Source organism: Podarcis filfolensis (genome assembly GCF_964270895.1).
Source record: "Podarcis filfolensis genome assembly, chromosome: 13".
Classification (NCBI taxonomy): Eukaryota; Metazoa; Chordata; class Lepidosauria; order Squamata; family Lacertidae; genus Podarcis; species Podarcis filfolensis.
Window position 1 is genome coordinate 14215801 of NC_139615.1, and position 27437 is coordinate 14243237.

Sequence of the window (27437 nt, forward strand, 5' to 3'; positions counted from 1 at the left end):
TTTCCTTTCTGAATTGCACAGGGCTGTAGGTTGCTGGTTCAACCAGTGAGGCTCTGCTCTGGCAGACGGGGCTGGACGATTTGGGCAGTTGCCAAGGCCCAGGTGGCGTGGGATGGGCGACCCCAGACCACCACCCCACTGCTGAGGAGGGCCAACAGCAGCTGCCTCTGACAGTCCCCTCTCTTTGGTAGGGGGTCATCTAGTCCAACCAAGAACTGGGCCTGTCTGGGAGGATTGCATCGTTCAACCTGCTCGTCTTCCTAGCCCGCGACTGCCACCAGGCCTGCCCAATTTTGGGGGGCAGATTAGGGATAAGGGAAAGAGCAGGGCCTTGCCGGCAGCTGTGGGACATGTTGCTCATCAGTCTCCCCGCCGCAGTCGGAGATGAAGGGAGGATCCCCCGGGGCCGAGGCGGCCAAATCGGAAGGGTGTGGAAGGGGCACAGAGCCAAGGCCTGCTCGCCCCACTGTCTGGGGCCAGGCTCAGATTCTTCCTTTCTTGACGCAGCACATTCCTCTCTCAGCCGCACACATTCCTGTCCCTAAAGCGGATCCTTGCCATGACCTTGTGATTCCAAACAAATCAAGCCTGACCAACTTTCTCTGGTTGCTCAGAGTTGTGAGGTCTTTCCTGGCAGCATGTTTAGCAGACAGAAATCCAACAGGCAAAGTTTCCCCCACCCCAGGCTGTTTTTCCAGGCAGGGGGCAAAACACTCGCCTTGTTTGATTCCTGCCTGCCAAGCAACTGTTAAAGGCACTGGGAACTCTGCCCTGGGGGCAGTAGAAGAGAGAGAGGAAGGACCTTCCATTCACGCTACCCTAAATCCGTTCTTCCCGCCCAGCCCCGAATACACTGGCATTATGCTCCACATTCTGACACAGTTTTATGGGCACGGATGGTGCCAAGAGCCAGACATTCCCCCCCTCCAAATAACAGGAAGAGTCGGGTTGCTTATGTGTGTGTTTGTGTACATTATGTACATTACCGAGCTAGGCGAATGCAGGGTGGGGTGAGGAAAGAGATTGTGAAGCTTTTTCCTACTCGGGAGTAAAGCTTTCATTTGGGGAGAATCTGTGGGGCTCCAGAAGTGGGGAACAGGGAGCTCTGATCGAGTTGGACAAACAAAGTGAAGGCCTCGGGGCCGTGCCACCTGCCTGCTACAGGCCTCCTGGCACGTCCTGGCATCGGGTTACTGTTTGCGAAGAAACCGGAGACGCTCGAGAAAGAAAGAGGAGCAGCGGGCAAAGCGCCGGGCAAGGAGCCAGGCCTACTGGGTCCCCTTCCAGCTCAGAGACGGGTGGGGTGCGTTCGGAGTCTGGTGGGCCCATCGCAGGCTCCATATCCCGTTCGGAGGGAAGGGAAACCAAGGTGCCAAGTAGGGGAGATCTCACGCCTGCTTAGTCAGGCATGCCACCCATTCATGCCAGTTGCGTGGGAAGAGCGGCTGCGCATTCAGGCCCTGTTTGTGGGCTCCCCACAGGCGCCTGACTGGCCACTGGGAGAACGGGACGATGGGCCCTGGGGGCTCTTCTTACATTTTAGCAGGTGTGCAAGAGAGGGGGGTCCAGCAGGTGCAGCTTGCCGCATGACGCAGGTCAGAAAAAGAGGATTTAGAGGTGGCGTGAATAAAGACTTGGTAGCTGGACTGCCCTTCTTCTCACCCACCCTGGCAAGCCTCCCATGCCTTTAAGGGCTGCTCGACAGGCAGAGCATCAACAGGTGTGGCTCCCCATCGCACACAATAGGGGGAGGCATTACCAGTTGGATCTCTGCCTGTTCCTCCTTTTGTCAGAGGCCCAGAAGCCTCATCTTCTGCAAACACCTTTGGCCCCTCCTGCCAGCAGGAGCAGCCACAAGTCCGGAAAAGACATCTGAGCAACCCTTCGCTCGGGGGGGGGGGGGGGGACAATGGAGGGTGGAGGGGAGGCTCCAGTATCTTCCACTTGGGCCTCCCACCCAGCCTAGATCTGCACGGTCTACTCAGTCTTCATCTGCTTTCCTGCTGCCCCTTCCCTAAAACATGCTTACAGCCAGGATAATGGAGCTCAGACTTTGCCAGCATGGTGCTCTCCGGTCCAGCTGTTTTGAACAACTACTGCCATCAGCCCCCAGCCGCTTTCTTGAGCTCCCATCCCCACCTGCTTTCAAAGTTCAAGCAAATATTCTGGTCCTGAGGCATAGATTTTTTTTTATATACAGTATAAGAAAGTCGAAGCAACACTCTTGTTCAGGTTTGATGAGGCCCTAAGCTACTGAAAAGGGGTCGGCGGTTTGAATCCCCGCGGCGGGGTGAGCTCCCGTCTTTCGGTCCCAGCTCCTGCCGACCTAGCAGTTTGAAAGCACCCCTAAGTGCAAGTAGATAAATAGGTACCGCTTTATAGCGGGAAGGTAAACGGCGTTTCCGTGTGCTGCGCTGGTGCCGGCTCGCCAGAGCAGCTTCGTCACGCTGGCCATGTGACCCGGAAGTGTCTCCGGACAGCGCTGGCCCCCGGCCTCTTAAGTGAGATGGGCGCACAACCCTAGAGTCGGACACGACTGGCCCGCAAGGGCAGGGGTACCTTTACCTTTAAGCTACTGAAGGTAATGGGTGCCCTTTATATGTCCAGCTGTCCTTTGTCAACAACAAATTGTCACTCTTTTTTGTGTTGAATATATGCTATATGGTAGTTTATGGACCTAATAGGTATCTAAAGCCATTTGCACATAACAAAATATGCATTTTATCAAAGTAATTGTTGAACTGAAATACAATTTTAGGGAGCAGGCTAGCAGGCGGGGCCCATTACTTACATCATAGGAGCCTACACAACACTAAACACTGTTGCTGTATGTAGGTTTAATTTTATTTATTTTTTATCTTATATTTTGGAAATGTACATCCAGGGCTTTTTCCTTTAACTTTTTTGGGGGGCCCCAAGAGAGTGGGGGCCTAATCTATAGCTTGTTTAGCTTATATGTACATCTGGTACTGCTCTTGTTGATGACAAGGCAACTGTGGTCAGTCCCCCTCCAGCTGCAAATCAAAACATAACAACCTTATAAATCCAGCTGCATCCATAATATTGTTGAAGAGGCACTAAACGAGAAGACTTCCTTTCTTTTTCCTTTTTCTTGTTCTTGCAAGCATTACTGGGTGAGCAGAATACGCTTAATCATTTTGTTCCTGCAAAGTAGTTTCGGGCTCCGGTTTCTGATGCGTGGGGCCTCGGGTGTGGGTTATGGGGTGGACCTAAAATTCGTCTTGGTTCACTCACTAGCAACCTTTCCAAGAGTTAATTATTAGGTGCCCTAGACAGTGAAACACACTCTCCTTCCCAGTGACTGATTTCTCTCTCTCTCTCTCTTGCTAAGGAAATGAAGTCGGATGCCTGGACATGCCAACTTCTTCCACTGCAAGTCTGGGCCTATCCCTTCATCTGGACTGGACCTTGACGTCAGGTGGTGAAATCCGCCTTCACCCCTCTTCTGGAGATTCCCCAGCATGTCTGTGAATCGGAAGCAAAATCTGGGACAGTGAAAGTGACTCATCCTGGCTGGGAAGGCAGGTGGACTTAGCCCCAGGCGACATTGTCTGAGGCCGCTTACAAAAGCTCAAGCTCATATTGCCTGCCTCTCCCCGGCAAAACGCTTTTTAAAATAAATGAACAGCAAGCATGGTTGTTTTGACTTTCGTTGCTGCTGCTTCCATTCGAATCTGGCACTGGAATTATTTTGGCTGGGTTTGGGGGAGTCAGGATTCCTGGGTTCTCTCTCTCTCTCTGTTCTGCTCTTGGATGGAAGGGAGCAGATTTCTACCTTATAAAACCCCTGCCTGGCCACAATGGTGTAGTTGTAGTTTGAGGGCTGGATTCCAGGGAAAACTCGGAGACCTGGGTTCAAATCCCTGCTGCACTGAGGTTTCTTTTTACAATCAAGAGCATATAAATTTTGTGAAATAAATAAATAAAAGTGCAAAGGCATTCCTCAAACACTCAGAGGCCTTGCAGAGACACCTGGCAGGGCTTTCTGGTGTAGCAGTTGCAGCGTAGAACTGGACTTGGGTTTGAAGCCCAGCTCAGGGCTTGTCCACACTCCTGCTTGTCCAAGTGTCCCTATTTTCCAGGGACAGTCCCAGATTTACAGAAGCCATCCCGGTTTCTGATTTGATCTCGGAATGTCCCGCTTTTCCTTAGGGGTAAAGGTAAAGGGACCCCTGACCATTAGGTCCAGTCGTGACCGACTCTGGGGTTGTGGTGCTCATCTCGCTTTATTGGCCAGGAGAGCTGGCGTACAGCTTCCGGGTCATGTGGCCAGCATGACTAAGCCACTTCTGGCGAACCAGAGCAGCGCATGGAAACACCGTTTACCTTCCCGCCGGAGCGGTACCTATTTATCTACTTGCACTTTGACGGGCTTTCGAACTGCTAGGTTGGCAGGAGCAGGGACCGAGCAATGGGAGCTCACCCCGTCACGGGGATTCGAACCGCCGACCTTCTGATCGGCAAGTCCTAGGCTCTGTGGTTTAACCCACAGTGCCACCTGTGTCCCTTGGAGGACATGGTAGGAGGTCCCTATTATCATCAGCAAATTGTTGGAGGGTATGGAATAGGACACCCCTATTTTCACCAGATAACCTTTTATTTTCATCAGATAATTGTTGGGATGCCCTTATTTTCACTGGAGAAATGTTGGAGGGTATGCTAGAAAGCATCAGTCAAGTTTTCTGCTTGTCCGGTTTCTAGGCAGAAGTCTGAGTGGTTTTTGCCCTTGCTTTCTCTGGGAAAACCTGCTCTTTAGCAATAAATGTCAGTCTGGAGAAAACCCAATTGATGTTTGCTCTGATTCAGTGGTCAAGATCAGATTTCCCTGGTATGAATGAAATGAAATTTATTACGGTCAGAGACCAGCTGGAGAAACACAAATGGAACTACAATCCCAATAGCAAAACAAACATTTTAAACAATATACAACAATAGATTTTAAGTTTAAAAGTGCGATAGGCATAGAAACACATAAAAACTTTAAAATAGACTACCTTAGAAAAATTTCCCTGGTAGAAAGCGGCACGGTAAAGGGATGGCATGGCCGTGGGTCAGCCACTGAGTCTCTCTGCCAAACCTGAGGCTGAACCAAGCCCAGGGAAGGAGCACAGCTCACGGGTATGAGACATACGCTTGGCATGCAAAAGGTCCCAGGTTGTTGTTGTTAAAAAATTTATACCGCCCTATAGCCGCAGGTCTCAGGGCGGTTCATAGAATAAAATCATAATATAAAAACACAAAATACATAAATCAAAAACAACCTAATAATCCCCCCTCACTATCTCCAGGTAGGACTGGGAATCTCACATCTGAAACCCTAGAGCAGGGGTCAGCAAACGTTTTCAGCAGGGGGCCGTTCCACTGTCCCTCAAACCTTGTGAAGGGCAGGACTATATTTTTTGGGGGGGGGGAGAGAATGAATTCCTATGCACCACAAATAACCCAGAGATGCATTTTAAATAAAAGGACACATTCTACTCATGTAAAAACATGCTGATTCACGTCTGCGGGCCGGATTGAGAAGGCGATTGGGCCGGATCCAGCCCCTGGGCCTTAGTTTGCCTACCCATGCCCTAGTAGCCAGTCAGTGTTGATGGTAAACCCAGTCAGATAGACCAACTGTCTGACTTGGAATAAACCTGTTCTAAGCCTACCTCAGAGACTGTTCTGAGGATGAAGAGGGTGGATGGGGAGAACCCAACGTACTGCCCTGAGCTCCTTGGAGGAATAAGAGTAGATTACGATGTGCCTGACAACAGTTCTGGGGCAATTCTTCACCCACCGTATTTCTCGTTTCTTGCTAGACTTTCTGGTTACCGCAATAGGTGCAGAAATCCCAAGGGAGCAGAAAAGACTATGTCTGCAACCACGGCCACATGGATGTTATTGGTCCAGAGATGGAAAGAAGATAAAGTCCCTACCAGAGAAGAATGGCAGATCAAATTGATGGATTATGCCAAAATGACTAAAATGACTAGAAGAGACAGAAATCTGGAAGACCAAAATTTTAATAAGGAATGAAGGGAAATTATAACCTATCTTAAAAAACCATTGTAAACAGTTAAAATCGTTAGTAGGATTGGAATAGCACTTTAGCTTAATGGTGAATTTTGGACACAGTGGAGATGTAAAAGATTTGGATTATCATAAAGATGCAGGAGGAAATGATTAACAATAAGGCCCACAAAGGGGAGGGGGAAAGTTCTTTGGAATCTTGTTTTTATGCTGTATGTTCGATATGTGACTGTAAAATTTTAACCTGAAAAACCAAATAAATAAATTTCTATTTCTTGTTTGTTTATACTGTTCTTTGTTGGGGGGGTGCTGACTTTATGCCCCTTCTAATTCTTGGATCTGGCAAGTGTTAACATCTAAGCAAATTCCTGGAATACCCAGGCTAGCTTTCTGGTGAGGTAATGGCCCATGAAGGTAAGAAAGGAAGTGGTTCAGCACCAGGGGACAAATGGTTGGATCCCTGCTCCTCTCTCAACTCACGCGTAGTTAGAAAGACAAAGGCCAAAGTGGATAATTGAGGTGTGTAATCTAGAAGCTGGAGGAGGAAGAAGGCTGAAGCCTGTGAGACAGAGACATGCCTCATTTCTGCTTGCAGCCAAGGCTGCGGCCATGAAGGGAGCCATGCTTTGAACCCCTCCATCGTAGGCTCAGGTTGTATGTGTGTGTAAATAAACTATTAAATAGTGGGTGGACATAGCAGACGACACAGAGATTTCTCCAAGTAGTTCTTTATAAGTAAGCTGCAACTGAACTGAACAGCAAACAGCTCAGCCGTCCTGCTTTTATAGGCAGCCGGCTGTCAACATTGTAACAACAACCACCCAGGGTTTCCCGCCTAAATTAACCTGAGTGAACCTGAGTGGACCTGAGTGAAAACTATATACACAATACCCCTGGTGGCCAGGGTGAGAACTTCAATACATAACATAAACCATATCTCATAAAGATGCTACAGTCTCCGCTGTGCCTCGTTCCAAAGGAAACACAAACTCTGGTTAAGCGCCTCAACAAATAACTGGTCAAACTTGGGGATCCCTGGATGCGGGCAGCCATGCAAGGTTCAAACTAGCAGTTAGCTGGGATAGCGAGAGGGGGGAAACTTTATTTGGAGTTTTGGTTTTCATTGTTCTTGCAGAAAAGCCACAGCTGGCCTTCACCATGCCAGCCTCAAATCAGGCAGAGGGCCTTCTCAGTAGTGGCACCCGCCCTGTGGAACGCCCTCCCATCAGATGTCAAGGCAATAAGCAACTATCTTACTTTTAAAAGACATCTGAAGGCAGCCCTGTTTAGGGAAGCTTTTAATGTTTAATGCTGTATAGTGTTTTTAATATTCGTTTGGGAGCCGCCCAGAGTGGCTGAGGAAACCCAGCCAGATGGGCGGAGTATAAATAAATTATTATTGTTATTATTAAATCAAAAGGAACATGACAGATGCCATCAAGTGACTGGCAGAGAAATGATTACTGTATTAAGGAGAACTTACATTTTGCAGCATGAAATACAAACTGTTAAAATATTTTTATTATTTTTTTAAGAATCTTTTCCTGGAACAATTTTTTAACATGTGGATTTGGTTTCTGTCTTCCTCTGCCGGCTTTTCTCCTGTAAAATGGGTATTTTGTGGGGCTCATGATAGTTCCTTAGATTTCCAAGAGTTCCCCAGGGTCCAAAAAGGCTGCGGATCAGGGCGTTGATGGGGATGGTCAGTTTGGTGTTGCTAAGTGCCTAGTTCTCACTGAGGTAGCAATTCCTTGTGGCTTGGCTGTACCCCTTAAGGCGGCAGGTGGGGGTTACATGCGTTGGAACGCTCTTCCATTTTGAAGGGGAAAACATCCTACACACAGACAATTAGATTTCAGGGGGGAAGGCATGCAAAGATTTTTTTTTTTTTTGTAAGGTGAAGCAATTCAAACACCCCATGTACAGTCTCAAGCGGTACAGCCCAGACCCAGGATTTTTAACACGTCCGTGGAAAGCTGGTGGCAGTTATGGTGGTACAGGCGATTATAGCAAATTTTTCTGGTAACAGTGTTTGCTGGTGGGGGTGCTGGTTGTGTGCAGGATCATGACTGTGTGTCGAGCAGAAAATCAAGATGGCAAAACCCCCAAACCTACTTCCTAAAACACACATCTCTCATATTAAAACAGTTTTGATTAATAACATAACCAGGAGCCGCAGGCTTTCCAAGTAATTCTGTATTGTTTTAAAGGAGGAAATAATCTCAACTATTTTATAGATAAACAAGCCACTAAAATGTCCTTGCTCCTTAGCTGGAATGTTGCATGTCTACTAAAAATAGGTCCTTCCTTTTACCAGAATGAATCATTACATATTTTGGAGGGAGGAAATGGCCTTGTATAAGGAAACATACATACAGCTCATCAGAAAGGCAGGTTAAACTGAGATATCTCCCCTCACAGTCCTACAGTTCCAAGGGAAGAGAGACTGACTATTCAACTGCTGTGGGAATTGTAGATCTATGAGGGGAATAGGGGTTTCCTAACAACTCTCAGCAGTGTTAGCAAACTATAATTCCCAGGGTTCTTTCAGGGGGAAGGTGTGCATAGTGTAGATGGGGCCCTGGTCTGAATCCGAGTTGTCAGAAGACATCAAGGCGCTGTGTGAGGCTTGGCCTAGAAGCCCTCCTCAGGTGCAGGATGGCCCAAAGGCATGCCATATCAGCTGCTGTAACAAAACCTCTGGATGAGCCAGGCCTGGTATAAATACAGATAACTCGCAACTGTCCGGGGTTACGTTCTGGGGCTTGTGTGCAAAGCTGACATTGCATGCAGTCAGAGCAACCCTGGAAAAGCCCTCACAAAGCCCTCCCTTTCCAAAGTTACACGCCTCGCCTGCCATGCAAAGCAGAGGCCTTTTTGCGTGTTCAGACCTTTAAACCTCCCTCTTAAATAAATTCAGACAAGACTCAATTTTTGGTTTGGTTTTTTGGCAGAATTTAGGCCAAACTTTTTTATTGATTACGGCAAGTGAGTGGTTGCATAGGCTCTGGTTTGACTAGCTCCCTACACTGTTGCAGGTAGCACTGACCCAGGGCACCAGCATAGGTCAGCCTAGGGTGAACACCTGAATAAGCGGAAAGCCGGGAGCAGGCTATCTCCGCCACCCAAATGCCCCCCTGGACTCTGGCACGGGCACAGCCCCCTCTCAGGGGTTGACCAAACCATCGAGTCCCTGGATTCCTTTAACGGAATACCCTTCACATAGGGATGGCGAGAGCGTTCTCCCATCCCTATCACCTGAACCAGAGCCTATCCGCAACCTTACAAGTTGTGACGATTTGCTATGAGGCAGGCAAAACCCAAATGGCACCAGCCAATCAGCCAAGTGCGGGAAATTCCTGCCGTGCCCCTGTCCCAACGACAGACGACACACGACAGCATAGCAAGGTCAAGCGCACAAGCCCTAAATATAGGGAGAGGTGGGCGGGTGTTCCGATGCATGCACCGAAAGAGGAAGCTCTGGGTCATGTGCGTAGATATATATAGGTCCCTTGATCCGTTTAGCCTGCGTCCCATTGGCCTGATTAAACCCTGCATCAAGGGACCTACCAGTTGGGTGTTGTGGCTATCCAATCATACCCACCCACAACACAGGGTTTGGTTGCCAGGTCTCACCGCAACACGTGCCCTCTTTAAGGGAGGACACGATTTATCTCCCCTCCTTGCTTGCTAGGCTCTGGGATGCACTCTCTCAGTCTCTGGAGGTTCTCATGGGATCTTGAATGAAATTTCACGAGAGCCTCCCTAGCCTGTGCGAGAGCTTCTTGGGCGGGAAAACCCAGTGTGGCAAGAGCTTTTAAGCTCCCCGTCTTGCGTGCTTTCAATTTGCATGGTTTCAGCTGGCCAGTTAAAAAAAAAGCTGTGACCATGCAGGTTAAATGCCTGTGAGTTGCAAGTCAGCTGTACTTGTGGAACCTGCCCTTCTCCCTTCTCAGCCTTTTGGCTGGGAAGCCCTGAGCTGGAGATTCTTCAGACCACGGTGCCCTGGCGAGCCAATAAAAGGCACTGTGCTGAAGGAAGCAGAACGCCAATGGCGGAGGTCTGTGGATGCAGGAGGAGGGATGTTGCAGGCAGACAGTGAAAGGATGGGTTGCCCAAGGACGGGGATTATTTCGAGACTCAGGCAAGAGCTGGGAGAGGGGTGGTCACTCTGATTTTTGTTGTTGTTGTTGTTTAGTTGTTTAGTTGTGTCGACCAGAGCACACCAGGCACTCCTGTCTTCCACTGCCTCCCGCAGCTTGGTCAAACTCATGTTAGTAGCTTCGAGAACACTGTCCAACCATCTTGTCGTTTGTTGTCCCCTTCTCCTTGTGCCCTCCATCTTTCCCAACATCAGGGTCTTTTCCAGGGAGTCTTCTCTTCTCGTGAGGTGGCCAAAGTATTGGAGCCTCAGCTTCACGATCTGTCCTTCCAGTGAGCACTCAGGGCTGATTTCCTTCAGAATGGAGAGGTTTGATCTTCTTGCAGACCATGGGACTCTCAAGAGTCTCCTCCAGCACCGTAATTCAAAAGCATCCATTCTTCGGCGATCAGCCTTCTTTATGGTCCAGCTCTCACTTCCATACGTCACTACTGGGAAAACCATAGATTTAACTATACAGATCTTTGTCGGCAAGGTGATGTCTCTGCTTTTTAAGATGCTGTCTAGGTTTGTCATTACTTCAACCCAATTCTTCAGATTCACTTATGGCATTGTGAAATGAGGGGTCGGTCGAGTTTATTTGAAAGGGAGCCCAATTAAATGCAATAGAACGTTTTTATTGTTTCACAGTCTGGTTTTTGTTTTGGGGTTTTGTTGAATTTCTCTCATTTCAGTGTAAAACCCACATCAAAACCTTTTATGCAATACTATAGTGGAAAGCTCTCTCCCTAGGGATGCTTGCCTGGCGCCAGCACTGAGAACTTTTCAGCGCCAGGCAAAGACTGTTCTTTAAAAATTCTCCCAAGTGTTTGGGCAATAATTTTGTTCCGATCTAGGAGTTACAATCCTGATTATTGTATAAAATACAATATTGTATATGTTGTATAAAATGCAAAATACTTTTAAAGGCACCTCTAGGCCATCACTATTTCTGGACGGGATTCAGTCACATACCATCATATTCAGGTGGCACACTTAAGAAAGGGCCTCGAGAGGTCTTGTGCAACGAATCTGCTTCTTTAGAAGACTGGACTCTTTGCAAGAAAATGGTGGCGAAACCCACAGGAAAGTGTGGGACACTTCCTTTGACGCAAGATCACACCTTCCTGCAAACAAACGAAAGTGGATGCTCGTGTCTAATCTACCTGCAAACAAATCAGGATGAATACTAAATGAATAGCTTGTCCGGAAGCACCCTGAGTGTAAAGTATTGCTTCAATGGATAATGTTTGCTATGTGTGGTACGTTTTGCATATTCTCTCTCTTTTTTTAAAGTCACTTCAAGTCTTCCTTGATTGCCGGAAGTGATAAATAAATTGAATTAATTGTATTCATAAGCAAAGCTGCTCTCTTCCCAGGGCTTCATTTGAGCCGGAACTCATATAGCGGTTGAAAGCATGTGTGCTGAGCCAGGTTTCCTCTGTTTGAATGCCCTGACACCAGGTGGCCTAAGGCAACATACCGTATTTTTCGCTCTATAAGATGCACCAAGTTTTTGGAGGAGGAAAACAAGAAACAAAATATTCTGAATCTTAGAAGCCAGAAGAGCAAGAGGGATTGCTGTGCAGTGAAAGCAGCAATCCCTCTTGCTGTTCTGGCTTCTGGGATAGCTGTGCAGCCTGCATTCGCTCCATAAGACGCACACACATTTCCCCTTACTTTTTAGGAGGGAAAAAGTGAGTCTTATAGAGCAAACAATACGGTACTCTTTGGACTCCTGCAGTCTGGTGGGTTCCCCGCCATGTCTACTCTGTAACTTATCATTGATGCAATAAGAGTGCATTAGTGGGACATTTTTACTGGCTCATGTACACACTATTTCACTTTATGAGTTGTTCTGCGATGCCTCCCCAATGCTATTAAATTGTTGCGCTCGTTCGCTCTGCTTTAGCACATCCAACGTGGTAAACACACACACAAACAAAAACCAAGGAACATTTGAAGTATAATAAGTTACAGGATTTCAGCAGGAAATTACCTTTTTGAGGTTCTCTACAATATCCTTTTTGAAGTTCAGAGGTCAGAACGGTGCACACACTGTTCCCAGGGTAGTTGCACCAATAGCTCTGTATTGCTATGATCACAATTATTATTATTATTATTTATTAAATTTATATACTGCCTTTCACCTGAAGATCTCAGGGCAGTTCACAAAATTAAAAAAATACAAGACAAAAGCACAAATAAATAGAAAAACAAAACAAAATGCCCCCCCCCATTTAAAAGACCGTAGAATATTAATCAGCCCAAGGCCTGGTTAAAGAGGAACATTCTTTTGCATGGCCCTTAAAGTTGTATAATGAAGGTGCCAGATGAATCTCTCTAGGGAGAGCATTCCATGGACAGGGAGCCACTACAGAGAAGGCCCTGTTCTTGTGTTGCCACCCTCTGGACCTCACGTGAAGGAGACATGAGGAAGGGCCTCAAAGGATGTATGTGGAATCCTAGACAGTTCATATGTGGAGAGGTGGTTCTTGAGGTATTGTAGTCCTGACGAGATGGTTGGACAGTGTTCTTGAAGCTGCCGGCATGAGTTTGACCAAACTGCGGGAGGCAGTGGAAGACAGGAGTGCCTGGCGTGCTCTGGTCCATGGGGTCACGAAGAGTCGGACATGACTAAATGACTAAACAACAACAACAACAAGTCCTGAGCCATTTAGGGCTTTGTAAGTCAAAAGGAGCCCTTTGAACTGGGCCTGGAAACCAATTGGCAGCCAGTGCAGTTGGACTAGGATCAGTGTAATATGCTCAGACCGTCTTGCCCTGGTGAGCAACTTGGCCACTGAATTCGACACCAGCTGAAGTTTATGGGGTGCCTGGACCCCCCTTCTAATTCCTGGGTGCCAGACATTTAATTTAGCATGTTAAAATACAAGTCAGGAGCCAGCCTGGTGATGGCCTACTAAATAGGAGCCATTAGCTGGGACAAAGCTCTGTGCCACAGGGCGAATGGGTGGCACCCCCCCCCCCAATGGTCAGTTAGTTAGAAAGACAAAAGGAGTTTTAGGATAGAGTTTTTGCAATGATGTTGCAGTCCATAAAAATCAGCAAGCTGGAGGGAGGGCCGGAGCCACGTTTCAAAGCATGTTTGATTTTTGTTTTAATCTTCGGCTGTGGCTATGGGAAAAGCAAGGCCCTTTTGGGATGGCCATGCTCTGACCCGCTCCATTGCAGGCTCAGATTATAGATATAGGGTTGTGTGCGTGTGTGTGCGTGTGTGTATCTCCTCGAAAGATTCTATCAACGGTGTCTCTGAAAAATTTTACACATCACTTGGGAAGACAGGCGAACTAATATCAGTGTACTGGAAGAAGCAAAGATCTCCAGTGTTGAAGCAATGATTCTTCAACATCAACTTTGTTGGACTGGTCATGTCGTGCCGTAGCTGTCAACCTTCCCTTTTTTTGCGGGAAATTCCCTTATTCCAGCACCGTTTCCCACTGCTTCCCGCTGCTATCCCGGATTTTTAGATATCCCATATCCCATACCTGGGACAGGTTAGGCTGCTGATCGCTTATTTTCAAATCTGAAAGTTGACAGCTATGTGTTGCACAGATGCCAAAGCAACTACTCTATTCCGAACTTAAAAATGGAAAGTGTAATGCTGGTGGTCAACAAAAGAGGTTTAAAGACTGTCTCAAGGCAAATCTCAAAAAAGTAGTATAAACACTGACAACTGGGAAACACTGGCTTGTGAGCGCTCCAGTTGGAGAACAGCCTTCACCAAAGGTGTCATGGGCTTTGAAGACACTCGAACTCAGGACTCAAGGGAGAAACGTGCTACGAGGAAGGCACGCTTGGCAAATCCACACAGTGATCAACTCCCACCCGGAAATCAATGTCCCCACTGTGGAAGGACGTGTGGATCCAGAATTGGCCTCCACAGTCACTTACGGACTGTTGTTAAAACCGTGTTTAAGGACGACAATCTTACTTGGCTACGAGTTATCACCAAAGAATAAGAAGAAGAAGAAAGAAAGAAAGAAAGAAAGAAAGAAAGAAAGAAAGAAAGAAAGGAGTGTGTGGTGTGTCTGTATGTGTAAATAAGCCATATATCAGGGCTCAGCAAGGTTTACCTCGCCTGGGCCAGTTTACTCCAGCTGATTTCCAGTGTCTGTGTCTGTGCAGATGTGATTTCCGGTGCTGTGGAAGCAAGTCCCCATGCTGCACTGTGCCGGTATAGCACAGCGTGCAGGGACTTGCTGAGCAGGCGGCTCAGTTTGGCGTCGCTTGTGGCCCATGGGCCTTAGGTTGCCAACCCCTGCCATATATCCTAAATAAACCGCTGTGCCTCATTTCCAAAGGAAACACTGGTGTAAGGGAGAGGAACCCATGGAATCTCAGCACTGCTGTGGAGATTGGGGTGGCAGAATATATAATATCCACTGAAGTTTCATCTTTAAGTAGATGAAGTTAAAGTTTCCTCTTTAACCATACTACAGTGGTACCTTGGGTTACAGACACTTCAGGTTACAGACTCCGCTAACCCAGAAATAGTACCTCGGGTTAAGAACTTTGCTTCAGGATGAGAACAGAAATCGCGTGTCAGTGGCAGCGGGAGGCCCCGTTAGCTAAAGTGGTGCTTCAGGTTGAGAACAGTTTCAGGTTAAGAATGGACCTCCGGAACGAATTAAGTTCTTAACCAGAGGTACCTCTGTATTTACAGTTTTCAGAAGGGGTGGAACTTTCACAGATTGTGTTTTGGCAGCAAACCTTCCTTATGCATTCTTGATGGCTCAGTGTTGCCACCTTGTGTCCATTCTGCAACATGCCAGTTTGGTTGCCCCTCACTTGGCAATATTGAGGGACACATTCCTAGCTCGCATTCAGACAAAGTCTGTTCTGAAATGCTCATTCCCACGGACAACTAAGAGCTCCCCTTTCTCCCATACTTCTGCCACTCCCGTGTTAAATTAGGCCACGGCCTACAATTAATGACAGAGTGCAAGTCAATGCCATTTTATTGGTTCTCTCCTATTCTGCTCTAGTACCTCATCTGTTTTGCTTTCTGCTAAACCTCTTGCATGAGGGATGGAGAACGTGTGGTCCCAGCTAATGGTCAGGAATGATGCGAGTTGGGAGTCCAGTGATGTCTGGATGACCACAAATCGTTGTTGTCTCCCCCAATCTTAAAGACTGTCATTAGGGCTGGATACTAACCCTCAGGTTAAGCAAGCTGCAATATGGGAACCTGGCTCAACAGGCTCAGAATGTGTGGACAAATAACTGAAAAGGGATCATGCTGCTTCAACTATTTTATTTGTGGCATGAAACTTGGGAGACAACAGCTAAGTTTGCTAGATGGTCAAGGATGATGGCAGCTGAAGCCCAACATCTAGGCCACGGGTGTGGTACCTATGACCCTCCACTAGCCATGCTGGCTGGGGATGATGGCAGTTGGAGTCCAACAGTATCTGCAGAGCCACAGGTTTGTCCCCTCACAATGATGTTCTTAAAGCATCACCGTTATTATTGTTATTGTAATTATTATTATTTGATAATAAATACTTCCCCCTGCACCACAGAGTCCCCTCATGAGCTTTTTGCAGACATCACCATCGTATTATAATCATTTGTTTAATAAAAGGCCCCTGCTTGTAACAGGCTTAGAGTCTAAATTAGACAATTCTAGGACACAAGTATGGAGGAGCAGGGAGGGCAAAGACCAATAAATACATTTGTCATCTTACAGTACTGAGAAATTCCTAAAAAAAACCCGACACCTTTCTCTGAAACAGGAAGAACATTTACCAGTGAAGAAAAGTTGACTTAATGCCAGCCTGGGTTCCAGCCCCAATGTATACATTTCAACTATCTCCTCCCACAAGATGGCCGCCTTGTCTCCTGGTCGGAGTGTCCGTTTTGCCATCCAAAAATCTCCTTGCCTTCCAAACCTCCTCCTTTCCCAGCAGGAAGTTGGAGGTGGAACAGAGAACCAAGGCTTGAAGGTCTGGCCAGTCCACCTGCTGACCAGAAAATAAATGCTGGGCTGAATGAAAAAAGGCTTGAGGACACCGTAACGAGTTTTGGTTTTTGGGATGCCTAAATGGGGGGAAAACAACAACCACAGAGGACACGACTAAGATGGCAACCCATCTCCTCACACCTGTGCTACCTCCCATCTCCTAGCAACCAATCTGCCAATCTCCTCCCTTTCAAGCCACAAGCCCTAGCAACCAAGTGGCTGGTCCCTAGCTCCTTAGCAACCAAAGTTCTAAAAACACCCAAGCTGCCCGTTTCCTCCCTTCCTAGTGAAGGGGTACAGTTAGGGTTACCCCAGAAAGCCCTAAAAACTGTTTGTGAATTCCACGCCCCCCAGCCAGGCCTCGGCGTACGCATTTTAAAAACTGCATTTTCCTCTAAGACAAAAAGCACAAGCTAAGCAGTCCTCTCTGTAACAAAAACGCTGTAACAAACCTACAGCTGAGAACAGTAAAGCTTTTCGCTTCCCAGATCCAAGATAACCTTGTCCTGGTACATTGACTTGCAACATACTTCCGGGAACAGAGCCAGAGAACGAAAAGCAACATTTCTATGTAAGAATCTGTGAAGGGGGAGAGGAAAAAAGGGGTTTGAAAAAAAGGATAAAACCTGCTTGTAAAATGTTTTCCGTGCGGCCTGTCTTTTGTGAACTGAATCACACAGGTGCCTCTGCCCCCCCCCCCATGGCAGAATAAAACGCTCTTTCTCTGGATTAACCCCTTGGTGTCGTTTGGCTTCTTTTGTCTCTGCTCGGGTGCAACAATTATTCCTACCCATGGATTAAAAAGGCTACACTAGCAACCAACTGCGATCAATGGGACTCTGCAAAACTCATCTGCACCTCTTTCAAATTGGATTTCCCTTCCCTTGAGAAGCTCCTTATCTCACACAGCTTACCCGATAAAGAAACACTGATGTTTTTGCTAACCCAACCCTGAAGCTGTTGGGCCTTCTCCCTCCGCCAGCTGCCAAGTTTGTGGGCTGCCCTTCCTCAGTCAAATCTCTCGGCCTCCGATTCCACTTATCCACCATTCTTCGGCTACCATGGAAACTGGCCACTTATAACGAGGGCACAGCCAATCTTTACCATTCCCTTCTGACAACCAGTGATTTACTAAGATCTCTGCTGTCTTAAATTATCTGGATAACAACCCAGGATTCCTCATCTCAGCCTTTCTTTATCAGAATAAGTGAACAAAATAATCAACTTCACTGAGAACTAATTCTGCTTTCCTTCTGCTTGCTTGAGAACCTGAATTGTAACTTCCTGAATCACCATCCAGTTCACCTTTCCGTAGCAACTGATCGCCCATGGTAACCAAACCACACAGCTCCGTTGCCCTGGTAACAGATGCATCGCCCTAGAATACCCTTCCAGGAATGGGATTGGCTCTGGTAAGCAAAGTATTAGTGTTGGGAACCCCACTCCCCTAACCCATTTCTCCCCCCACAAGAAATTGCCCTCAGCAAAGAGTCCACGGCCAACCTCTTTGCCTGGTGGTCAATAAACGCTTTGTGGTAAAACCACCAGTTCTTCGGTCACCATGGCGACTGAGCAACCAGTCCCCCATCACCCATTCTTTCCTCCCAAGGACCGATGTCCTCTTGGCCATCAAATCCTGTGGCCGCATGCATTAATCATCTCGCTTTCCAGAAACTGGTTGCCACCAGTATTGTTGTGTCTCGTACGGACCAGACGCCCACCCTTTATTCAACGCCCCACTGCCATCCCATAATCCTCATGGAGCGCGGGTCGATCCGAGGGGAAGGCGGCAGGGGCAGCATGGAAGGAGTGAGGGAAGGCCCGGGTAATGTTGGCGACCTCTGAGGAGACAGGGTTTGTTCCGAGTCCCCGTCGCTCGGGCTGGGGCTGGGCAGGCGAGCAAAGGCCGTCCAGATTCCACGAGGTCGAGGTTTGTCTCCTGGGGCGGGCGCCGGGTCGCCATGCACGCGCTGGTGGCGGATGAGCGTGGAGGAGCGGCCAAAGCTCTTGCCACAGCGGGCGCAGCGGTAGGGGCGGGCCCCTGTGTGTGCCCTCTGGTGGACGGTGAGGTAGGAGCTGTCGCCATAGCGCTTGCCGCAGACGTTGCACTTGAAGGGCTTCTCACCTGAATGGATGATCTGGTGGCGGATGAGGTGGGAGCTCTCGGAGAAGGATTTGTCGCACTGCGTGCAGCGGTAGAGTTTGACGCCCGTGTGCGTGCGCTCGTGGCGCACCAAGTCCGAACGCTGAGAGAAGCTCTTGGTGCACGACCGGCACCCGAAGGGCCTCTCCCCCGTGTGCACCCGCTGGTGGCGGATCAGGTGAGAGCTCAGGGTGAAGCTCTTCCCGCAGTCCGTGCAGTCAAAGAAGCGGGTGGGAGGGGCCGCCACGCGGCGGTAGCTGCGGCGACAGGGGCGGCTACCCCAGGGGCGCCTCCCTCGGCCGGATTTGGCCCCTCTTGCCTTGGTGCTGCCGCCCCCCTCCCCGCCGCTGCTGCTGCCGCCCCCCTGCAGGACTTCACAGGCCTCCTCCCAGCCCAGGACCGGGGCGGAAACCACGGGGGGATCCTCGGAGTCGGGGTCCTCTGGCGCAACTGGGGTTTCTTCCTCTTCCCAGTCCTCATTCTCACTGGTTGTTCCCTCATCTGGCGAGAGAGAGAGAGAGAGAGAGAGAGAGAGAGAGAGAGAGAGAGAGTTGAGAAAAGAGAACAAAAGAGTTGTGATTTTTAAACTTCTTCTTATTTGTGGTTTCTGCATTTATTTACTTATTTTTTAAATCCATTTTCTATTGCCACAGGCAATAGAAACAGAAACAGAGAGATGATGCTAGGCAAAGACCTGGGGGGCATTAGGAGCGCCTTCCACAACAACTGCAGCAGCATAATTGAAAATGGCCCCCCACCTTGCTGGCATACCCATCAACTGCCCTGGAAAAAACAGGACTTTCCTGCTTTTTCTCGCAAGAGGACAGCGGACAAAATGGCCACCGCGTTTTCTTTTTTAAATATTTTTATTAGCAACTTCAACATAACAACTTATCAAAACATATCATATTCATTATTTCCCCCCCCTTTTTTTCCACCCACACCTCAAACCCTCCCCCCTCCCCCAGAGACTTCCCTCAGCTCCTCTGTCTGATTTGTCAACACATATTATTCTCTGCATGTTATAAAATTATACAAATCCTTACATTATCTATCTACCATGTTATCAATCAATAAATTGGTGTATGTTTATTCAAAACCTGCCAAGGAGTCCAATTCATTTTGTTGTGCTTTTAAATAATTTGTATAAAGTTCCCATTCCTCCCTGAAGTCACAGTTGTCCTTGTCTCGCAATTTGTGTGTCAATTTAGCCAGTTCTGCATAATTCATCAGTTTCTCTTGCCACTGTTCTTTTGTCGGGATTTCCTCATTCTTCCATCCAATGCCCACCGCGTTTTCATGCAATTTCAGGCTGCGCTTTTTTCAAGCACGATGCCCCGAAAGCACACGTTTTGGGCGGTGTGTCTGGAAAAAAGCACTTTTGTGGGGACACAATCTCACATGGGTCATGTGACACATGGAGGAGTGAAGACCCGAAAGACAATGTCCTGGATTTGGGCTACAGGTAGGTAGCCGTGTTGGTCTGCCGTAGTTGAAACAAAATAAAATAAAAAATAAAAAATTCCTTCCAGTAGCACCTTAGAGACCAACTAAGTTAGTTATTGGTATGAGCTTTCGTGTGCATGCGCTCTTCTTCAGATACACTGAAACAGAAGTCCCCAGACCCTTATATATAGTGAGAGGGTGGGGAGGGGTATTACTCAGAAGGGTGGTGGGAATAGGTGATTGGCTGATAGGTGTGGATTTGGGCATCACTGTGTTGGAAGCTATGTGCCAGTCCAGGAATATAGGGAGCTGCCTTGCCCTGTGTCTTACCGTTGGGTCTACCTAGCTCAGTACAATGATTGGCAGCAGCTCTCCAGGAATTCAAGCTGGGTATCTGTCTCTGCCCTACCTAGCAAATGAACCTGGGACTTTGTGCACGCAGAGTAGGTGCTTCAACCACTGAGCTGCTACCCTGCTTCCTCACCTGCCTGGGCATCTGAACTCACAAGGCTTCAGGATGCTAAGTTTAGGCAAAAGCCAAGCACCCTGCTGCTCTTCCCAAGTTTGAACCACTCACTGTATTTTTCACTCCATAAGACACACTTTTTTCCTCCTAAAAAGTAAGGGGAAATGTCTGTGCGTCTTATGGAGCGAATGTGTGGTCGATCGCTGGCTCCCTTTCCGGCCCCGGCCCCTTGCCCAGGTCTCCATAGTTGAATGTTCTGCAGACGGAGGCTGTTTGTTTCCCCAGCGACATGTGACTGGCTGATTCTGTCTGGAAACTGTAGAAACGGCTCCCTTTCCTTTCCTAAAGAAGCTGCAGAACTGTGAGTTGAACCCCATAAAAACAGGATTTTTCCCCTTTTGCAAAGTAAGCTCAACAACTTTGAGCTGATCCTCAAAAAAAGGGGCTTTTCCCCTTTTCGCCTCTAAAAACTAGGTGCATCTTATGGTCAGGTGCGTCTTATGGAGTGAAAAATACGGTACATCCAAGTGACACCACGACACCATGATCCCCGCAGAACCTTCCCAGAGGCTTCTGGCCCCTTCTAGTCTTGCTCCCCTGTTCTGTGACAGTTTTGCCACTTCTCTCACCTGTGTGAGCATCCCTTGCGCTTTCCCTTTCCTCTGGCCGTCGCTCCAGGTCCTGGTTCAGGACTCGCGGCTCGTCCCTTTGCTCCATCCAGGAGATCATGTTGGGTTTAACGATGGGCAATCCTGCCCACGACAGGGTGGGAGAAAACAACAGCAGCAGACGGTGAAATCTGAACACTGCAGTCCCGTCGGGTCTCTTCGAAGCATCTCAAATTGAAACAGGAGGCAGAGAATGGATAGATCAGTGGTCCCCAAAAAAACATTTTCCCCACGGGCCGCTTGAAAATTGCTGAGGGTCTTAATGATTTTCCTGCCCGTCACAGCAATTGTAATGCATTGCACTGGAGGCTGCGAAAGTTTTAATTGTGTTTTTATTGCCTCTTTCATTTCTCATATATTGCATCTGACTGTATTTCAATTTGGATTGCGCAGAATGCAAGGCGAACGGCAAGAATAAATAATAAGATGCAATATAGAGAAATGAAAGGAGCACTAAAAATACAATTAAAAAGCAGTATGAATATTTCATGGGCCGGCCCCACAGTTTCACAGCCACTGCTCCCGCAGAGTTCTCCACAGACACGGTGGACCAACTGGACGATGCCTGTGGGCCACTGTAGGTCTGGAAATCCTTGGGGCAGATAGTTATCCCAACCTAAGAGGGTAGGTCTCTTCTTCTTTTTAGTAAGCAAAAGTGATTTTTAGAAAGGAATTCAGTGAAGCACTATGGCAAGCATTTCAGCTTGTCAGACAGAACCATTTCCCCTCTCCTCCCCACACCTGGTGTTTGGGGGGCGGGGAACGCTCTCCCCCCACCAAAAAAACACCAAGCCAATTTGTGGGGATGCAAGGGGCATATGGAAGAAGAGCACAGTTTGCTTTCCCTGGTTTGCTTTCTACTTTGGGCAAAAAGTAGGGTCCGTTCCAACTCTACAATTCTATGATTCCTATGGTTTTGGAGTCTGTAAAAAGAAGAAGAAGAAGAAAGTTATTCCACTCTTCTTTTTAACATACAGTGGTACCTCAGGTTAAGTACTTAATTCATTCCGGAGGTCTGTTCTTAACCTGAAACTGTTCTTAATCTGAAGCACCACTTTAGCTAATCGGGCCGCCTGCTGCTGCTGCGCCGTCACCGCACGATTTCTGTTCTCATCCTGAAGCAAAGTTCTTAACCTGAGGTACTATTTCTGGGTTAGCGGAGTCTGTAACCTGAAGCGTATGTTACCTGAAGCGTATGTAACCCGAGGTACCACTGTACAGTGGTACCTCGTGTTACGTACCATCCCCCTTACGAATGCTTTGGGTTACACGCTCCACTAACCCGGAAGTAGATGCCCCTTGTTGCAAACTTTGTCCCGGGATGCTAGCGGAAGTCGCCCTCTGGCGGCACGGCAGCAGCGGGAGGCACCATTAGTGAAAGCACGCCTCATGTTACGAGCAGTTTCCGGTTACGAACGGACCTCCGGAGCACATAACACAAGGTACCACTGTATATTTTGATATGAAACAGAATGTTACAAAGTACTCATTCCCGGGGAAATCCAGGTTGAAATCTCCACTCGGCCATAAAGCCCATTAGGTAACTTTTGGGGCATTCCTCGCCCCGCTCTCTCTAACCTACATCACAGGGTTGTTGTGAGGAAAAATGCAGGTCACAAAATGCAGTTCCCCCAGTTGCACCAGGAAGTGGTCCATTGAATTCATTCTGCCATCTCATTCTCGTAGAATCATAGAATTTTAAGAGCTGGAAGAGCCCACAAGGGTCATCTAGCTCAACCCCTTGCAATGCAGGAATCATTTTGCCCAACGTGCGGCTCAAACCCACAGCCCTGAGGTTAAGCGCCTCCCTAACCTCCGCCCTCTTTATTCTGCTTTCTCTGAATGGCCAAAAAGAAAAGTTGCACATTCAAAACCGAGGTATACAGATACAGATTCCTGGTCTATACAACACAAATAATGCTATTTATTAAAAGACAAAGAAAATTGTGGTGGGGGGAGGGAGCGAGGGAGTTTCACTGCATGTGGAGATCCCAGGTTTAGTTCTGGGCATCTTCGGTTGGAAAAGAATCACCTAGTACAGGTGTCTTAGCTGGTGATGGGGAAGACTTCTCTCTGCCTGAAACCCTGGAGTACAACCTCCAATCAGCAGAGACAATAGTTCGCTAGATCAACCAATGGTCTGCCTTGATAGAAGACAGCTCCGTATATTCACATACTTTCTCGCTGCCCGTTGATGCTCAGTGAATCCAACACTTTCCTCCCTCACCCATGTGGTTAAAGATGCTAACACATTTTATTAAAAACGTGCATCCAAACTAAAACTTGCAGTCATTTATAACAAGTGTTTCTTCTGAATGACAAGTCCCTGTTTCAATTAAGGGCAAAATCCCCACTGTTCTAAATTGTATGCAAACACGATCCAAATGTAATAAATACGGTATGAAATAGAAATGTTCACTTCACTGAACCATAGAATTGAAGAGTTGGGAGGGACCCTGAGAGTCATCTAGACTAACCCCCTGCAATGCAGGAATCACTGCGAAAGCATCCGTGACAGAAGGATCAAAGACAGAAAAAGCAGAATGGGAAGAGAAAGAGGGGAACTGACAGAAAAGTGGGGAAGGAGAAAGAGAAAAAAGATAAGAGGAGATTTGGGATTCAATTCCTGCTTGGCTAGAAAGCTCACTGCGTGGCCTGGGGCCAGCCACAACCTTTCAGCCTAATCTACCTCACAGGGTTGTTGTTTGATTATAATGTGTGTGCATGCATGTGCTGGTTCATGCAGGGGAATGGGCTTCTCGTGCCACCCTGTGCATCTTGAGGGAAAGGCAAGACAAAACTGCAAGGGAATAGTGAAATAACCCCTCTAAGAACAGGGTGTTGGGGCAGGGCTGTAGCTATGGGAAGGGAGGGGAGCCTAGCCAGTTTGGTTTTTTTTGCCGAAGCGGGGGGAAGCCTCCAGAGGAGCACCATCGAGGCTCCCAGGGGTGTGCCAAACTGAGTCTTGCCAAAGAAAGCCTAGTTTGTGTGCGTGGAGGGGGGCGCAACCGACGTTTTACCCACCCCAACATCCGCGTGCCAATTTCATGGAAACATTCGCCATGGATAACTGGCAGAGACTTTCAGAAATCAGGAGGTGGACAGGATTGGGTGAGAACGAAGGGATACCTGGATATATATGGAAAGGCGGTGAGGGGGAACCAGCCAGAGAAGGAGAAGGAGCTCCCTTCCTTCCCCACTGGCACCAACCTCCGATGGCCATTGTCTCCGCGACAGCAGGTTGCGCCAGCCCTGATGCCCCTCTTGGGGACGGTGCGGGGTGGTCGTGCCAGGCTGCGCTCTGCCGGACTACGCGGGCATAAGCGGCTGAGGATCTTCTCCACACCCCTCACCTCCCCCCAAACCCGGGTGGAGTTTATTCCCCAGCCGCCTCTTCCCTCCCGTGGCCAGGATCCTGCTCCTGTCCGCTGGCCACCCGCACCTCTCCGCGCCCAGGGAAGCGCACTCACCCAGCGCGCTCCACCTCCGGGGCGCACGGCGGGCGCCGATCCCCTGCGCGCTTTCTCCCGGGAGGACGGGGCTGTGCGCTGGGGGGCGGGGAGTGGAAGGGGGCGCGACCTCGGGGGCCCAGCCCCTTTCTCCACCCCCTAAACCGGTGGCAGGAGAAGCGCACAGCCAGGCGCGCGTGTGCGTCGGGGTGCCTGCAGGAAGTTGCCGCCGCCATGTACCGTCCCTCCAGCTCTCCAGGTTCGCTGCGCTCCCGCTTCTCTCTAGGATGCGGAGGAAATCGCAGCTCGGTGCCTTTAACTCCTCGCGCAGGCGGCTTCCCCGCCCCAAACTCTTCTGTCTACGATGCTGAGCATTGCGAGTCTTCAGCTTTCTTTTAAAAAGTCTTGCATGCACGCGCTATTCTGAGATGGGTGTTCCCCACGGCTCCGCTTTGCATGAGAACCCTGCCGATTTATTCTACATATTAACTTTATTAAGGTTTATTCTTCTCCCTTCTGCGATTGGATTGAAGACTTCTATAAACTCGCAACATATGAGCAACGTGCATACAACTTGCAATGGACAAATTCAATGATATGTGGAATCCATTCTTACACATAATGTAATATGTTAAGATCTGGTGAAGTACAATAAAAACCTTGTAAAGTAAAAAAAGAAAAAGATTTAGTCTTCATATTAATGAGCTGTTCGAGAGTGGAACGGCCTGCCCCTGGAGGTTAATAATAATAATAATAATAATAATAATAATAATAATAATAATAATAAATAAATAAATAAAAATAATTATACTTGTACCCCGCCCATCTGGCTGGGTTTCCCCAGCCATTCTGGATGGCTTACAGCATACAGTGTATAAAACATTGTAACATATCCAGCATTTAAAACTTCCATTTAAAACTTGCCTTCAGATGTCTTCTAAAAGTTACAGTTACAGGTAGGTAGCCGTGTTGGTCTGCCATAGTCGAAACAAAATAAATAAAATAAAAATCTGAAGAAGTGTGCATGCACATGAAATCTCATACCAATAACAAATTTAGTTGGTCTCTAAGATGCTACTGGAAGGGATTTTTTTATTTTTTATTTTGTTTCTAAAAGTTATGCCGTTCTTGACAACTGAAGAGAGGGTGTTCCACAGGGAGGGCGCAACTATCGAGAAGGTTGTGGACTCTCCTTCCTGGGCGGTTTTTAAGCAGAAGTTGGATGGCTATCTGTCATGGATGCTTCAGTTGAGATTCCTGCCTTGCAGGGGGTTGGACTAGATGACCCTCAGGGTCCCTTCCAGCCCTCCAATTCTATGACTCTACGATTCTAACATAGCACCATCAGAGTGCTGTGTGGCTTTGTGGGGCAACTAACTGCGCTGCAAGCTGAGTTGATGGCACCTCGTTCCCATTGGAAGCATTGGCGTTTAAGTCCTTATGATGAACACGTCCCCTGGATTTTAACTAAACCTAGGTAAAGGTAAAGGGACCCCTGATCATTAGGTCCAGTCATGGCTGACTCTGGGGTTGCGGCGCTCATCTCGCTTTATTGGCAGAGGGAGCCGGCGTACAGTTTCCGGGTCATGTGGCCAGCATGACTAAGCCGCTTCTGGTGAACCAGAGCAGCGCACGGAAACGCCGTTTACCTTCCCGCCGGAGTGGTACCTATTTATCTACTTGCACTTTGACGTGCTTTTGAACTGCTAGGTTGGCAGGAGCAGGGACTGAGCAACGGGAGCTCACCCCGTTACAGGGATTCGAACCACCGACCTTCTGATCAGCAAGTCCTAGGCTCTGTGGTTTAACCCACAGCGCCACCCACGTCCCTCCACAGCGCCATCCGTGTCTAGGACCTGGGAGACCAGGGTTCAAATCCCCACTTGGCCATGAAGCTCACTGGATGATCTTGGATCGGTTATTGCCTTTCAGACTAGCCTTCCTCACAGGGTTGTTGTGGGGATTAAATTCGGGAGAGAATTATGTACACTACCCTGAATTCCTTGGGGGGGAAGTAGGATTATTTATTTATTTAAATTAATTTATATACTGCCCTGTACCTGAAAGTCTCAGGGTCGTTCACATAAAAATATCACAGTATGTAAAATAAAAATAAAAGCAATCACCTGATAACACCCCCCCCCCAAAGTGTCATATTTTAAAAGGGTATGGGGATGTTGATCAGGTCAACAAAAGGCCTGGTAAAAAAGGAACACCTAAAGGCGTATAATGAAGGCACCAGGCGAACTTTCCTGGGGAGAGCATTCCACAGATGGGGAGCCACTGCAGAGAAGGCCCGTTCTCATGTTGCCACCCTCCGGACCTTTTGAGGATGTAAATGTAACACATGAAATAAAATAAATAATCTCTCTCTCTCTCTCTCTCTCTCTCTCTCTCTCTGCTCTCTCTCTCTCTGATTTAAATTAGTATACCACCCACCATCCATAAATCTCAGGGTAGTTTGAGGTGGGGAGCAGGGACTTTTTGTGGGGAGGGGATGGGGGTTATTAGTCTTGTTTTTAATTATGTATTTTGTGTTTGTTATCTTCCCCTCCCCTTCCCACAAAAGGTTCCTGCTCCCCACCTCAAATTAGGCTGTTAGGACCACTTGTTTGTCATAACTCAAATGCAAATTCATATTTATATAGTCAGGTAATTCCAGCATATAGGCTCCCAGGCTCTAGTAGAGAATGGACTCTGCCCCATGAGCTGTCACCAATTTGTGGCTAATTCTGCCAAAACAAAACACACTCAGGCACTGTCTGGCACCTCACTGGCTGATGAGACCTTGGTACACCAACAAAAAAGATATCCTTCAACCCTGAAGTTTTACCACATTTGACCTTGACAGAATCTAAAATGCACTTGGCTTGATGTCTGTAAAAGCTGTACAGTCTCAGTCCAAAAAGGGTCATTTGACTGTTATTGACATGGCGCCCTCGCTGTGCTTGGTGCCTTATAGAGTGTGCAAGAGGGCAGGTCTCTGCCCCGAGACACTTGCAATTCAGCTTGGGGGCAACGCCAGAGGAAGAGGAGGCAGCAAGAAGAAATGAACAGGCAATGAAGAACCAGCAACAGTTGCAAAAATACATCCCAGCTTAA

General features: G+C 48.0%; 1 protein-coding gene and 2 long non-coding RNA genes across 5 annotated transcripts in view; 1 reads left to right on the top strand and 2 right to left on the bottom strand.

Annotated features, from left to right (window-relative positions):
- Positions 1-27437, bottom strand: part of LOC310748480 — a 110026-nt gene that overhangs the window by 81178 nt on the left and 1411 nt on the right. The window lies entirely within an intron of this gene.
- Positions 265-3694, top strand: LOC310748475. Of its 2 annotated transcripts, none has more exons than XR_014541334.1 (2): positions 265-1546; positions 3353-3694. It is a non-coding gene; the product is annotated as an uncharacterized lncRNA (long non-coding RNA). The 2 variants fall into 2 exon arrangements; XR_014541335.1 differs by lacking the exon at positions 265-1546 and adding an exon at positions 2938-3134.
- LOC310747554 (uncharacterized protein) lies at positions 15436-24433 on the bottom strand. Of its 2 annotated transcripts, none has more exons than XM_083582033.1 (4): positions 22114-24433; positions 20848-21869; positions 16976-18807; positions 15436-16446 (listed from the first exon to the last, which is right to left on the bottom strand). In XM_083582033.1, exons 2-3 carry the CDS (start codon positions 20945-20947, stop codon positions 17888-17890), a joined length of 1020 nt encoding a protein of 339 aa, XP_083438159.1. In that variant the 5' UTR covers positions 20948-21869; positions 22114-24433; the 3' UTR covers positions 15436-16446; positions 16976-17887. The 2 variants fall into 2 exon arrangements, with proteins under 2 accessions (XP_083438159.1, XP_083438158.1); XM_083582032.1 differs by having other exon boundaries at positions 20848-20970; positions 24016-24346.

What these genes read in the sequence shown, in the direction of transcription:
- LOC310747554 (XM_083582032.1), bottom strand. Translation starts at nt 24,109, where the DNA reads ATGGCCATCGGAGGTTGGTGCCAGTGGGGAAGGAAGGGAGCTCCTTCT. An exon ending in GCCTTTCCATATATATCCAG is followed by an intron (nt 20,971 to 24,015) that starts GTATCCCTTCGT and finishes TGTCGTGGGCAG; the next exon opens with GATTGCCCATCGTTAAACCC. An exon ending in CGCAAGGGATGCTCACACAG is followed by an intron (nt 18,808 to 20,847) that starts GTGAGAGAAGTG and finishes CTCTCTCGCCAG; the next exon opens with ATGAGGGAACAACCAGTGAG.